This window comes from Macaca thibetana, chromosome 11 (genome assembly GCF_024542745.1).
Source record: "Macaca thibetana thibetana isolate TM-01 chromosome 11, ASM2454274v1, whole genome shotgun sequence".
NCBI lineage: Eukaryota > Metazoa > Chordata > Mammalia > Primates > Cercopithecidae > Macaca > Macaca thibetana.
In genome coordinates this window covers 98,673,915-98,690,072 of record NC_065588.1, presented here as the reverse complement: position 1 = coordinate 98,690,072, position 16,158 = coordinate 98,673,915, and the positions used below count along the sequence as shown (strand labels likewise).

Sequence of the window (16,158 nt, the reverse complement as noted above, 5' to 3'; positions counted from 1 at the left end):
CCTGACTCCATTCCATCATTCCTGCAGGAAATTTGCGTCCATTTAATGAGCATTTCCTGGTTTGCCACTTTGCTCAAGCACTTTGCTTGGGTCTGGGGAGGATATAGAAGTGAAGGAAATATTCTACCTGCTCTCAAGGAACTGATGTTTTAGTGGAGAGACAAACATGCAGAATTTACCCTACAGAACATCAATGCTTGAACAAACGTAGACGCAGAGAGGGCTCTTACAGCACACAAGCCAGAACAGACTGATGGTGCTAACAATTAGGTTCAAGTTTTTTCTAAACAGTAGACCCTCCTGCACCCAACTTTTACCCCATGCCAGGTAAATGACTGAGGGTTATTACATCCAGTTACAACACCACTCTGAGGTAGGTGCTCTTACCCCACCCTTTCATTTTACAGAAGAGGAAATTGAGGACAGCACAATGTAGTGATTATCAAAGGTCACACAACTACCGTGGGGGAGAGCTAGGATTCAAACCAGATGCGTAAGACGAGGTCCTCCAAGGAACAGAAGATGAGAAGGTGTTAAATGAACAGGAGTTTTATTAGGGGGAATTAATGTGTGAACCGAAATAGGGGAGGATAGGCAAAGCCATCAGATTGCAAGGCAAGCCTGAGCCCAAGGGAAGAAGAGAGGGAGAGCAGATTGGTTGGAAACATTTTAGGTGGGTCTATGGTCTAAGGAAAGTTCAGTAAAGTCATCACAGAGTTTTTGAGCTAAAGTTGGGCAATAAAGTTGCCCAACAAATTTCTGTGTCTCTCAGAAATAGGTCTGCCTCGATGTCCCCACCACGCTTGGTCACTGGCTCTTGGGAGGGGCCTGCCCTGGTCCGATCCACTAGAGCCAAAGAAGAGCGTTGTAGTGGCAGGGGGTGGGGGAATTTCCACAACCACATAAAAAGTGGGGTGAGGTTTCCAGAAAAAAACGTGACGCTGGGCTGACCAAAACTGTGTCCAGTAAGTACATGTCCCTTACTCTGTTAAAGAAGCAGCCACATAAACGAGGAGTACAGGTTTCTCAAAATGTGCACCTTGTTCTTTGGTTTTAAAGTCATATCCCAAAGTGCTGAGTAGATCACATGACCCTCGCTTTACCTGGCTGCCAGAGAGGAAAAACTGATCCAACTCTCCTGGAATTTGAACTGTGATTCCCTGAAGCAGAGATATCAAAGTTAATACTGAGACATCTAAATCATCCTCCACCATTTCACATGTCCCCAGGCCAAGCCAGCAAAATTGCTATAGCACGTCCCTTTCAACAGGTAAAGGGCTGATATCTGAGCCTGCTTTCCAATCATCCACTGCTCTTTTCTTCTCATTTAGCCCTTTTTGGAAGAAGGTCAATGCTGAGTTAGTACTTTATGCTGTACAATAAGCTGCTGATATTCCATGCTGGACAGAATTTTCCCAGTATTTTTTATAGAGTGCCAGGCTTTTCCTAGACTTCATGTCATACAATACTTAACTTGTTTGGAGTGGGTGGAGATGGAAACATAGTCTACTGAAAACATCACTGCTTCCTCCCTGAAGTTTAAAGAGCCTATTTTTATCCTTTTAGATTCTATCTGTCAGGCAAAATCTCATAAAGATAGCTGGGGGGCAGGTGGGGGGCGGCGGGTGGGGTGGGGAAGAAAAAAAGGGGTTATAATATCCAGGGAGTTTGCTTTTGCTAATTGAATACTGTGCTCCTAGACTTCTATAAATACCATTACAAATGGGTCCCAGCTTGTGGTAATACTCCCCCTCCTCGTTGAGTCTTCTGTCCCATGGCACGGCCTTGCCCTCTAAACCAGCATCTTCCCCCATCTGGGAGCAGGGGCAGCTCATGATATTATCAACTATTGCTATTGGAAAGAGATCTGGACTTGAAAGCACTAGATATTTTTTACCTCTTGGGGAGGCAGTTTAGCGGAGTGGTTAACTGGTGAGCTCCAGAATCAGAAGGAATAGGTCCAAATTCCAACCACTATTACATCTCCATCATAAGAAATTAGGCAAGTTGTTTACCCTAGGTTTCAGATTCCTTAAAGATAAAACAGTCAAGACAGTAGTACTTATCCCTGAGAGAACTATAGGAAAAAAGAAAATATATGTAATTTACGTACATACCACAATCCCCAGCACATAACAAATGTTCAAGTAATGGGAACTGTTATTATCTTAGCCCTTGGTCTATCAGTTTGTTCCTCTGTGACCTCAAGCATATTACTAAATCTTAGCGAGCCTCAGCTTGTACATGGGACTGACAGGAATAACACCGCATAACCTCACATGGTGATTGTCAGGATTCAGTGATATTATATTGTAAACTGTAAAGCCTCTGCAAATGTTACGCAACATTATTATTATTGCCACTGTTATTAGTCCTCAGTGATCTTTTTTTTTTGGAGACAGAGTTTCACTCTGTCGCCAAGGCTGGAATGCAGTGTCACAATCTCAGCTCACTGCAACCTCCGCCTCCCGGATTCAAGCAATTCTCCTGCCTCAGCCTCCCTAGTAGCTGAAGCTACAGGCACACGCCATCACACCAGGCTAATTTTTTGTATTTTTAGGAGAGACGGAGTTTCACCATGTTGGCCAGGCTGGTCTCGAACTCCTGACCTCAAGTGATCTGCCCATCTCAGCCTCCCAAAGTGCTGGGATTACAGGTGTGAGCCACCACACTTGGCACAGTGATCTTATCTGAAAAGTCTGTGGATAGGTTTCCAAAGGAAAGCTTGGAGCTAGGATAAGAACCAAGAGATAATGGGAGAAGGTGAATGGCCTCTTCAGGGCCTTTTCTAGCGCCGTAAATATGTGTGTCTGTACATAATGGGTAATCATATATATCACAAATTAAACCCTCCACAAACTTATTTCCTAATGAGTTGGTTAACCTTTCCTTCTGAAGGGTAAACATCTTTTTTTTTTTTTTTTTTTTTTTTTTTTTTTTTTTTTTTTTTTTTGAGACGGAGTCTCACGCTGTTGCCCAGGCTGGAGTGCAGTGGCGCGATCTCGGCTCACTGCAAGCTCCGCCTCCCGGGTTCCCGCCATTCTCCAGCCTCAGCCTCCTGAGTAGCTGGGACTACAGGCGCCCGCCACCGCGCCCGGCTAATTTTTTGTATTTTTTTTAGTAGACGGGGTTTCACTGTGGTCTCGATCTCCTGACCTTGTGATCCGCCCGCCTCGGCCTCCCCTGAAGGGTAAACATCTTTAACCAACCCCAGTGAGCTGGAGGATCAACGTTTTCTTAATAGTCTTACCTTCGTCGGTGTCAATAGGAAACAGTATTTACTCACTACTGTTTTCCTTTTAAAAATCTGTCTACTTGCATACTAGAAACAGTTTCAGCTGGTTTGTTTGTCTTGGACAAGCTGTTGAAGTGAAAAGTTTTTGCTTGACTGAATGTGGGACAGTTTCATAACCCTTCAAGAAGTGCACCGAAGGTGGGTGCCAGCTCCGATGATGACGGCTGCTTCTAACATGCCTCCACTTGCCGCCCATTGTCAAGGGTGGCCAGCGTAATTAAGTTAAGACAATGAGCAAAGCAACAGATGCAACTGAGACCAAGTGCCTGAGTGCTTTTGTTTTGTCACTGTCATTGTCTGCAACAAAGAAGTCACATGTGACAGCCTGGGAAGAGAGCCAAATGCAAACCAGACGACAACCCAGCTGGTTTGAATGGCCTCCACCGTGCACGTGTGTGCATGGGAACCATGCTACTTGGCACAGCATCTGCTTCACTCAAGTGAGTCTCAGCCCCTGGCTTTGCTGTGATGCTGAGACAGACCCAGAAGAAACAGACCAGGGGATCCCTCTGCTCAGACTTTACACTTTATGCCTTGTGCTTTGAGAGAAAAGAAAAAGAATCTCTCTATTGGATACGAAAAGTAAGATGTATGTGGTTGGCCAATCTAACCTCAATTCTTTTTGCTATAGCCCCCCACTAATTTAAAGAGTAAAGCATAGATGGTGCCTTAATGTTTTCTTGCAGAAATTTGGGATTAATTTGGCTTGAGAGGAAGAATGGAGATTAAATGCTTTATGAGGCTTTCTTTTAATTTGTTCCCATTTCATTCCTGAATATTTTCTAAGTTTGGGCATTGCAGATGCTTAAAGATCTTCTTATTTGGAGCTGGTATGTCTCTTAAACAGAAAAACAAAAGGTAAAATTCAAATTAGTGTGTTTCTCTGCCTGTTAATTAATTTGGTTAGTAGTTAGGCAGAGAGATGGCATCCTTAGTAATATCTATTTTGGGGATTTGATGAGCTACAGACCATCAACAGTGTTGATTGAGAATTGAACAAAAACGTTTCAAGGAATTTGGGAATGTTAATGATGCTATTCTGTGGCCCCATGTGTCCTTCTCTCATTTTTCTAGAGAACTCCTATAAGAAAGCAGAACACGGCCAGTCATGGTGGCTTACACCTGTAATCCCAGCACTTCAGGAGGCTGAGGCAGGCAGATCACCTGAGGTCAGGAGTTCAAGACCAGCCTGGCCAACACGGCAAAACCCCGTCTCTACTAAAAATACAAAAAATTAGCTGGGCATGATGGCACTCACCTGTAATCCCAGCTACTTGGGAGGCTGAGGCATGAGAATCACTTGAACCAGGAGGCAGAGGTTACAGTGAGCCTAGATCGCATCACTGCACTGCAGCCTGGGTGACAGAGTGAGACTCCAACTCAAAAAAAAAAAAAAAAAAAAAAGGAAAGCAGAACCCAATGTAAGATTAAAAACACAAGTTTAGCTCACACCTGTAATCCCAGCACTTTGGGAGGCCAAAACAGGTGGATCACAAGGTCAGGAGTTTGAGACCAACATGGCCAATATGATAAAACCCCATCTCTACTAAAAAGTACAAAAATTAACTGGGCATGGTGGCAGGCACCTGTAATTCCAGCTACTAGGGAGGCTGAGGCAGGAGAATCGCTTGAACCCAGGGGGCAGAGGTTGCAGTGAACTGAGAACGCACCATTGCACTCCAGCCTGGGCAACAGAGCGAGACTCCAACTCAAAACAAAAACAAAAGAAAAACACAAGTTTACCGGGAGCTTAGCAGTAGATGCTTTGCACCATAACAAATATATCTTAAGTGGTCTTTTGTGATATTTGAGGGAAAGTGCCAGGATTTAAAACAGATGGCATTTCAAGTTATTCTATGCAAATGCCCAGTTTCTTTCTACCAGCTTTTTTTTCCTTTTTGCAGTGGTCACTGAGCTATTTGAATGTTTTTACACAATAATGCCATCTTACTTCTACTCAGTCAGTACAAGATGTTGACCATCAACTCATACAATGCTAACTACCTTTCATGAAGGACTTGGTGATAACTCTAATGTTCCAAGTAGAACTGGAAAACATGTGTAAGAAAAACTGCCAGATCCCTGTGAACCTTGGCCAATAGGCATTATTTCCGAGGGGTGGCAGTTGATCTTTTTCCCCAGCCTTCATATTAAAACCTCTCACCTTCTCCAGGTCTCAGGTCTGAGTAATCTCAAATGTGCTTTAGCTCCTCACAATGTCGTGACTGTGTGGGTGTTCATCACCTTAGCCAGAAGGAACAGTTTGAAGATTCCAGGTATCATGGAGAGAACTTTTGTTTCTGGTTATGAACCTCATTCTATACCAATAATTATCCGTTACATCCTTCTGTAGAGGGCTCTCTGCCTAGAGGTAAAACCAAAAAAAAGATGTACCTCAGGTTTATGCATATAAGTGCCAGCTCCTCTTTGATTTTATTTCAAAACTCCTGTCTACATACTTTGCAATTTAAATACATTCAAGGATAAAATAATAACTACAGGAAAAGTATTATAATATAATGACTTAGTTCTGCACATCACGAGGGGATCCCTCATACACATTCATTCATTTCACTCATTTTACAGATATTTATTGAGTACCTGCAATAACCTGGACACTGTTCTAGATACTGGGACTATAACAGTGAACAGACAGACACATCTCTGCTCTCACAGGGCTTCTATTCTAAACAAAACTCAATATCCAGGCCGGGTATAGTGGCTCATGCCTGGAATGCCAGCACTTTGGGAGACCAAGGCCGGGTGGATCACCTGAGTCCACTAGTTGAAGACCAGCCTGGGCAATATAGCAAAACCCCATGTCTACAAAAAAAAAAAAAAATTATCAAGGCATGGTGGCATGTACCTGTGGTCGCAGCTACTCAGGAGGCTGAGGCAGGAGGATTGTGTAAGCCTGGAAGGCAGAGGTTGCAGTGAGCTGAGATGGCACCACAGCACTCCAGCCTGGGCAACAGAGAGAGACCCTGTTCAAGAAAAAAAACCCTCAATATCCTTAAGATAACATCATTGCTTGTTGATCAGTGAATGGTAACACCAAATTAGGAACCCAGGACTTTTAGTCTTGGCACGGTTACTTTCCAATAAAGGTGACAATACTAAGAAGAGGAAAAATGAGTTAATAATAATAACAGCAGCTAATACTTATGTAGTGCTTACCATGTTCCAGGTCTATTGTGAGTGTATGTATGTATGTGTGTGTGTGTGTGTATATATATATATATATATATATATATAAAATTTAATCTTTGATCCTATAAGGTAGATATTATTGTTACCCTAGTTTATGGATGAAGAAACTGAAACACAAGAGATTGCCACTCGTACAAGTTTACATAGCTAGAAAATAGAAGAGCTATGAGTTGAGCTCAGCCCAGTATGTCTGTGATTTTACAGACTTAAAATTATAAGATTTCCTAATCTTCGATTTCTAAAACTCTGCCTTGCTCTAGAGGAAAACAAGAAAAACAATGAAAAATAAATATCTCTTTTTTACAAAAATTAAAACAGAACAAACTACAATAAAACAACAGAGGATGAACCCAAAATGTGATTGATTTTTTTTCTTCCTAGGAAAGGATCTAGAGGCCAGAGGGCTGGATTTTTCAGGATCTCCTTTTAATCAATGAATCTGTGATAGAAGCAGATGAATCAAATCTCATCTTTGTGTGATTATAAAGCTGCCTGTGGTATTCACGCCACCAGGGGTACATAAAGGTCACTGAGTGAGATTTGGCAAAAGTACTAAGGGCCTGTCCACCTATATATGCCCTTCTCAGGAAAACCAAGGTTCAAGCTCTCTATTAGCTCAACTGGTAAGGCGTATGATACGGAAGGTTGAAACCCAGTGTTAGAAATAGATGGTTACATAAAACTTCATCGAGTTAATGTCACTTTTTCTTCCTTATTTATAGGAAGTACATTTGAAGAACGCAAGTAGAGGGAGTGCAGGAAACAAGAACTACAGAATGTAGGAAGACCCTCCTGAGGAGTGAAGAGTGACATGCCACCGCAGGATCCTTTGCTCTGCACGAGTTACCTGTTAAACTTTGGAACACCTACCAAAAAATAAGTTTGATAACATTTAAAAGATGGGCGTTTCCCCCAATGAAATACACAAGTAAACATTCCAACATTGTCTTTAGGAGTGATTTGCACCTTGCAAAAATGGTCCTGGAGTTGGTAGATTGCTGTTGATCCTTTATCAATAATGTTCTATAGAAAAGAAAATATATATATATATATATATCTCTTAGTCCCTGCCTCTCAAGAGCCACAAATGCATGGGTGTTGTATAGATCCAGTTGCACTAAATTCCTCTCTGAATCTTGGCTGCTGGAGCCATTCATTCAGCAACCTTGTCTAAGTGGTTTATGAATTGTTTCCTTATTTGCACTTCTTTCTACACAACACGGGCTGTTTGTTTTACAGTGTCTGATAATCTTGTTAGTCTATACCCACCACCTCCCTTCATAACCTTTATATTTGCCGAATTTGGCCTCCTCAAAAGCAGCAGCAAGTCGTCAAGAAGCACACCAATTTCTAACCCACAAGATTCCATCTGTGGCATTTGTACCAAATATAAGTTGGATGCATTTTATTTTAGACACAAAGCTTTATTTTTCCACATCATGCTTACAAAAAAGAATAATGCAAATAGTTGCAACTTTGAGGCCAATCATTTTCAGGCATATATTTTAAACATAGAAAGTTTCTTCAACTCAAAACAGTTCCTTCAAATGATGAGTTAATGTGCAACGTAATTAGTAACTTTCCTCTTTTTATTTTTTCCATATAGAGCACTATGTAAATTTAGCATATCAATTATACAGGATATATCAAACAGTATGTAAAACTCTGTTTTTTAGTATAATGGTGCTATTTTGTAGTTTGTTATATGAAAGAGTCTGGCCAAAACGGTAATAGGTGAAAGCAAAACAATAGGGGAAGCCTGGAGCCAAAGATGACACAAGGGGAAGGGTACTGAAAACGCCATCCATTTGGGAAAGAAGGCAAAGTCCCCATAATTATGCCTTCCAAGAGGAACTTCAGACACAAAAGTCCACTGATGCAAATTGGACTGGCAAGTCCAGAGAGGAAACTGTGGAATGGAAAAAGCAGAAGGCTAGGAATTTTAGCAGTCCTGGTTTCTTTTTCTCACTGAAGAAACAAACATCTGCCAGCTGTGTCATGGACTCACCACTGTGTGACCTTGGGCAAGTCACTTCACCTCTCTGTGCCTCAGTTTCCTCATCTGCAAAATGGGGGCAATATGTCATCTACCTACCTCAAAGGGGTGGTATAAGGTTTAAAAAGATAAAGATTCAGATTTTTTTTACCCTGGGTTGCTGTAAGGGTGCAACATCAGGGTGCTTGAGTTGCTGAGATGCAAGGAATTCTATAAATAACCCATTCATAGCATAGCTAGAGATTGGTGAATTGAATGCTCCTGACATCTCAGTTCTTGTCAGTGAAACTATCCAAATAACTGGCCAACTAACTAGTTGTTAAAAGCTAACAGCTCAATCTCTTTTAAAACACTTTTTAAAATATGTGAGAAGCATGTGATTTTCAATTTGATTTTGAATTCTGCATTTGGTTTTATGAATACAAAGATAAGTGAAAAGAGAGAAAGGAAAAGAAAAAAGGAGAAAAACAAAGAGATTTCTACCAGTGAAAGGGGAGTTAATTACTCTATTTGTTAGCACTCACTGACTCTTCTATGCAGTTACTATATATCTAGTAAAACCTTGTTTAATACTATAAATAATATTCTATTCATTTTGAAAAACATGATACTTCCTTCTTTTCTAGGCAATATAAGGAAAATGACCCCAAATTTGAAATATTAAAATAATATCTAATAAAAAGTCACAAAGTTATCTTCTTTAAAAAACTTTACTCTTATTCTTAGCTGTATATACATTTTTTAAAAATTGTGTTAAAACTTGCTTGACTAGAGTTGCCAATTGAAAGGCAAAAACTTCCATCAAAACAAGAAATTTCCCATGCCTGTTTAGAAGGGTAGCCCCTAGCTCTCTGTGAATATGTTTTATCCATTCAGCTGAAAATTGGTATCAAGAAAGTCCACTGGTTAGTGTACTAGTCCATCATAGCCTAGAAAATGATCCCCATCTGTAGATCAAGATTTTCTCATTAGAACAATGAGTTATCCAACATTCAGATCTTTTTATTCACCTTAGGACTTTTTGGTTAAAAGTATCCAGGCTTAATTATTTCATGCAAATTGTATATTTTACATTCTTGGAAAGTCTATATGAAAAACAAAAAGAACATCTTCAGTTTTTCTCCCACTGGGTCACCTCAAGGATCAGAGGCCAGGAAAAAAAAGACTCCCTGGATCTCTGAATATCTGCAAAAAGAAGGCCGCATTTAGTGGAGCCAGCACTCCTGTTCAGTCAACAAGTATTTTAACTCTCAGTCTAACATTATTTGAATTGAGCACCTCAAGCATGCTTAGCAATATTCCAATCACTATGGACAGATGTAAAAGAAACTATACATCATTTTTGCCCTCTACCTGTTTTCCAGACATACAGGTTCTGTGGAATAAGATACTGGACTCCTCTTCCCAAGATGGCACTTCTTTTTATTTCTTGTCCCCAGTGTGTACCTTTTAAAATTATTCCCTCTCAACAAAACTTTATAGGCAGACTTCTGCAGACTTACGTGTTTTCTGTCATAGTTAGATGTGATAATTCTGAGACTGTCTATGACTTATTTCCTTCACTTAATTCTATCCACAGTCAAAAATCCCCCAAGGAGAAAAGCTGAAAGATGCATTGCCATATTATCTTTCTTAACTTTTTCCAACACATAATCCTCCCCAACTGGATCATAAATAAATTGAAAATAACTCATTATACCAATTCACTATTTTATTTTTTAATGAATTAACACTAGAAGACAAATTGATGCAAACCCTGGAAGTCAGTCGATTACTATATACTCCAGCAGAATGACTCGGATTTCATAGAAAGGAGCAAACAAAATATCACAACCCAACATTTTACAAGCTTTGCTTCAGAATTAGATTGCTTTATAATTCTTGAATGAGGCCATTTCAAGATATTTGTAAAAGAATGGTAAACATTGGTAGGAATGAGCTTTCAACTCTTAGGCTTATTTCCAATTTAATTGACCATCCTCGATACTTAGGTCAAATTTCTGTTCTCTCTTCCCCAAATAGTATCAAAGTATTATTTGAACTTTTTAAGATGAGGTGGTTCCCCTGAAAAGTTAATGCAGTGCCGCATCAGAATCCACTCTTCTAGGGATATGAAAAATCTCTCAACACCCACCCTACATACACAGACACAGACGCAGATACAGACACACACACACAGACACACACACACGTTCACCCTAAGGATCCAATGGGATACTGAAAAGAAATCACTTCCTTGGAAATTTTATTAAAAAACAAACAAACAAAAGCCTGTCTTCCCTTGAGAATCCTTCCTGTCCTTGGAACATCAATCTTTGTGTAGATGAAACCATCTCATGCTCTATGGCTCCAGGGTTTCTGTTACTATTTTATGCACTTGGGAGAAGGCTTAGAATAAAAGATGTAGCACATTTTGCTTTCCCATTTATTGTTTGGCCAGCTATGCCAATGTGGTGCTATTGTTTCTTTAAGAAAGTACTTGACTAAAAAAAAAAAAAGAAAAAAAGAAAAAAAAGAAAGCATAGACATATTTTTTTAAAGTATAAAAACAACAATTCTATAGATAGATGGCTTAATAAAATAGCATTAGGTCTATCTAGCCACCACCACCTTTCAACTTTTTATCACTCACAAGTAGTGTACTGTTCACCAAATTGTGAATTTGGGGGTGCAGGGGCAGGAGATGGAAATTTTTTAAAGTTAGAAGGCTCCATTGTTTTGTTGGCTCTCAAACTTAGCAAAATTAGCAATATATTATCCAATCTTCTGAAGTTGATCAAGAGCATGGAGAATAAATGTGGGAAAAAAGATCTTACGGCCAAATAGAAGAACTTAAAAGATAAGTAAGTTCCTTATTGATTTTTGTGCTCTCTGCTCTAAAACAGATACTCAGCAAGTGGAGAAAATAAGAACAAAGAGAAAAAAATACATAGATTTACCTGTAAAAAAAAAAAATAGCTTCTGCCAAATCCCCCTTCGGTATTTTTTGGCATTTACTGGTTTATAGAAGATATTCTCCCTTCACCCAGACATCTCAAAGAGCAGTAGCTCTCATGAAAAGCAGTCACTGATCTCATTTGGGAAATGTTGGAAAGTATTTCCTTATGAGATGGGGGTTATCTACTGATAAAGAAAGAATTTATGAGAAATCGTTGAAAGAGATGGCTAACAATCTGTGAAGAATTTTTTGTTTCTTGTTTTTGTTTTTTTTTTTTTTTTTTTTTTACTTTATACAGTCTTTATGAATTTCTTAATACTCAAAATGACTTGGTTCTTTTCTTCTTTTTTTATATTGGAATGAGGAATAATAAGTTAAACCCACATAGAGTCTTTAAAACTATAGGCTAGATAGAAATGTATGTTTGACTTGTTGAAGCTGTAATCAGACTATTTAAAATGTTTTGCTATTTTTAATCTTAAAAGATTGTGCTAATTTATTAGAGCAGAACCTGTTTGACTCTCCTCATAAGAAAGAATCTTTCCATTCAGATCACATGGGCTTTCCACCAATATTTTCAATAGATAAATCTGATTTATGCAATGGCATCATTTATTTTAAATTAGAAGAATTGTGAAACTTTATGCCCCTCCCTTGCAAAGATCATAAAGTCCAGATCTGGTAGGGGGGCAGCAACAAAAGGAAAATGTTGTTGATTCTTGGTTTTGGATTTTGTTTTGTTTTCAATGCTAGTGTTTAATCCTGTAGTACATATTTGCTTATTGCTATTTTAATATTTTATAAGACCTTCCTGTTAGGTATTAGAAAGTGATACATAGATATCTTTTCTTTGTGTAATTTCTATTTAAAAAAGAAAGAAGACTGTCAGAAGCTTTAAGTGCATATGGTACAGGATAAAGATATCAATTTAAATAATCAATCCCTATCTGGAACAATGCTTTTGTTTTTTAAAGAAACCTCTCACAGATAAGACAGAGGCCCAGGGGATTTTTGAAGCCGTCTTTATTCTGCCCCCATCCCAACCCAGTCATTATTTTAGTATCTTCCTCAGAATTTTATAGAGGGCTGACCAAGCTGAAACTCTAGAATTAAAGGAACCTCATTGAAAACATATATTTCACGTGTTCCCTCTTTTTTTTTTTTTTTTGAGATGGAGTCTCATACTGTCCCCCAGGCTGGAGTGCAGTGGCACGATCTCGGGTCACTGCAACCTCTGTCTCCTGAGTTCAAGCGATTCTCCTGCTTTAGCCTCTCGAGTAGCTGGGATTACAGGCACCCACCACCATGTCCAGCTAATTTTTTGTATTTTTAGTAGAGACGGGGTTTCACCATGTTGGCCAGGTTGGTCTTGAACTCCTGACCTTGTGATTTGCCCACCTCAGCCTCCCAAAGTGCTGGGATTACAGGCGTGAGCCACCACGCCCTGCCCATGTGTTCCCTCTTAACGTATGATTACATTGATCGTAAACATGGTCCTTCTCTCCTCATTCTTCAACTATCTTTGATAGGGGTCTTTCAAGGGGAAAAAAATCCAAGCTTTTTTAAAATTAAAAAAAAAAAAAGAGAGGACACAAAACCAAATGTTACTGCCCAACTGAAATATGAGTTAAGATGGAGATAGAGTTTCTCCTGAGAAACTCTGAGTTGAATTACCTGAGCTGAATTAGCTGTCACTTTCAAAAACATGACCTTCCACAATCCTTAGAATCTGCCTTTTTTTAAATATTACTAAGGCCTAAAAGTAAGCATTACTCATTTTATTTTGCCCAAAATGCACTGATGTAAAGTAGGAAAAATAAAAACAGAGCTCTAAAATCCCTTTCAAGCCACCCATTGACCCCACTCACCAACTTATAGCAAAGTCACTTCCGTTAATCCCTTAATCTGATTTTGTTTGGATATTTATCTTGTACCCGCTGCTAAACACACCACAGGAGGGACTCTGAAACCTCAAGCTGTCTACTTACATCTTTTATCTGTGTCTGTGTATCATGAAAATGTCTCTTCGAAATATCAAAACCTTTCAAATATCATGCAGCTTATATTCAGTTTACATAAAGGCCCCAAATACCATGTCAGATCTCTTTTTGGTAAAAGAGTTAATGAACTATGAGAATTGGGATTACATCATGTATTTTGCCTCATGTATTTTTATCACACTTATAGGCCAAGTGTGATAAATAAACTTACAGACACTGAATTAATTTCCCCTGCTACTTTGAAACCAGAAAATAATGACTGGCCATTCATTATATCTGTCTTAGTTGAAAAGCATATTTTTTATTAAATTAATTCTGATTGTATTTGAAATTATTACTCAATTCACTTATGGCAGAGGAATATCAATCCTAATGACTTCTAAAAATGTAACTAATTGAATCATTATCTTACATTTACTGTTTAATAAGCATATTTTGAAAATGTATGGCTAGAGTGTCATAATAAAATGGTATATCTTTCTTTAGTAATTACATTAAAATTAGTCATGTTTGATTAATTAGTTCTTTTGGATAATGTTGGTGTAATGTGTCATTCCTTAAGAATTCTACTGTTATATAGCATTTTTATTAAGGTCATTGCAACAATTAAACATGAAAACATACCCAGAAAAATAAAACTAATCATACACAAAAACGAAGATATCTCATAGAATTTACAGATTCTATTTAAAAGTAAATATGTTTCAAAGGACTTGCAAAAGCTATGTAAGAGATGTATGAATTGTATAATATATGCATTAACAATAAAGCAGTTGTACATAAAATCCCCTCACTGTCACCCAACAGTGACTTATAATCCCTGACACAAAGTGGTTGGGAAAATATTCTCCTGCCAGAAGATTCAAACATATCAAATAAGGCACATAATATATAAATGGCATCTAATACATTCCCATACCAAGAGATTTATAAGAATGTGATCTCTCAGCATTGAGTTTTCATTTCAATAAATCATTCCAATTTTTTACTGAATAGATACTGTGAATATCAAACTCACAACAGTAGAGATAGAAGTACAAGGTATAAAGATTGGTAATCTCCCTCTTGTTTAAAAGCATCTCATTTCATTTTTTAAAAATTCATTAACTATTTGGAAAGTTACCTAAACATAAAAAAAGTCTCGTAAGTTTTGTACTTAGTTTTAAGGAAATCATAGTAAAGTTTTCTCTAATATTTTCTCACGTGCCATTGGTGTCCCATCTCACATTCATTCCCACCTTTGCTCCCTCAAGATATCCAAGAATCTCTCTGGGACTGTCATTGTGTGGGCCCCTTCTTCCTCCAAATGTCTTCTTCATGCTCTTAGCATTTTGCCTCCTGTAGTCATGGTGTTCTGTATCACTTCTCTCCCCGCTCCACTCCAGACAATCCCTCTCTCCTTTGGTTCACACTAGGGTGATTTAGCCACAGCCTTTCACTACAGATTTTGTAGACAATGCAAAGGGGGTGAGTTAAGCACAGGACAGAAAACGCCTTCCATTTCAACGGCAAACATCACTGTTACTATGAATCCAAGGAATTTCTGGCTGCTCATGTGCCTCCTGTGATCTTAGCAAGATCTTTCCCACTCTTCTGCAAACTCTCCCAGGAACCACTTTCTATCAAACCCTTTATCCCCTCCTTTGGAAAGAACTTATAAGAAAATTAGATTGTATTCTTATGCAGGACAATCTTCTACCATCACAGCTTTGCCGGTGGTAGGGGTGGGGGCAGGGCTGGCTCACCTTTTATTACTGAATATGTACAAGTGGTGTTCTTTCCTAAAGGAAAAACCAATTCCATCCCTAAGAGGAATTCTATCTTCCTTCCAGGTCATCTACATCAAATAACAGCCTCTTTTTTTTTTTAAAGAACCTCTTTTTCTTCTGTAAGATCTTTATTGGAGATAATTACCACCACTCTAACAATAACGGGGGTTAATAGTTACTAAGCACTTACTGAGAGTCAGTCATTATGCCAAGTGATTTACCTATATTATCTCATTCAACCTTCCAACAAGCTTATGCACCAGGCACTATTGTAAACACTGCCTGATAAGGAAATGGAGGCTCAAAGACATTACTTAGTTTACTGAAGGTCACAGACCAGCAAAGAAGGCTTGAATCTGGGTCTGAGGACATTAAACCTGAGTCTGAAGACATTTGCTTTTACTACTCCACCACTTACACCCAATCCAGACATGAGGACAGCTCAGAATACTCACTGATACTTTCTTGTTCAAAACTGGCTTTACACACTACAGACAGACACATGACTAATGGCACCTTCGAGTGATGACTTATTATTGAGTATGACATTATCAGGATAAAGAAGCATTTCTGCATGGTAACCAATGTATCTAATAATGTGTCATTCCCCACTGCCATTCTTCTACGTGTGTGCGTCAGTTCTGGATAGTGCTTCACACTATGTAGGTAACACCCAGGGATATAGAGCCAATATTGGGATACCTCCATGAGGAAGGTTATGTGTTGGCTCTTATACAGTCCAGGAATAAACCATTCCCACTTAAGTGAAACTGGAAGCTGATTATTAAGAATCTTACCAAGACCTCTGGCAACAATCCACCTATTTTTCTCTTGACAGCTTATCAAAGTTAGTGTAGTCTCAAGTGCTATGGTTGAATCAGGGCTTCTGGAGAAACACTGTGGACTTAGAGCCTAGAGTTCCGTGAGACGCACATTCCCATATCCCTGCC

At 38.9% G+C, this 16,158-nt stretch overlaps 1 protein-coding gene across 4 annotated transcripts in view; it reads left to right on the top strand.

Annotated features, from left to right (window-relative positions):
• IGF1 (insulin like growth factor 1) overlaps positions 1-13,933 on the top strand; it is an 83,170-nt gene extending 69,237 nt beyond the window's left edge. For all 4 annotated transcript variants that reach the window (XM_050750244.1, XM_050750245.1, XM_050750246.1 and 1 more), the window contains one exon: positions 7,228-13,933. In XM_050750244.1, the coding sequence (XP_050606201.1) occupies positions 7,228-7,253 (26 nt within the window). In that variant the 3' untranslated portion in view covers positions 7,254-13,933. The remainder of the gene's footprint in view (positions 1-7,227) is intronic.
• Positions 13,934-16,158: the final 2,225 nt, after the last annotated feature.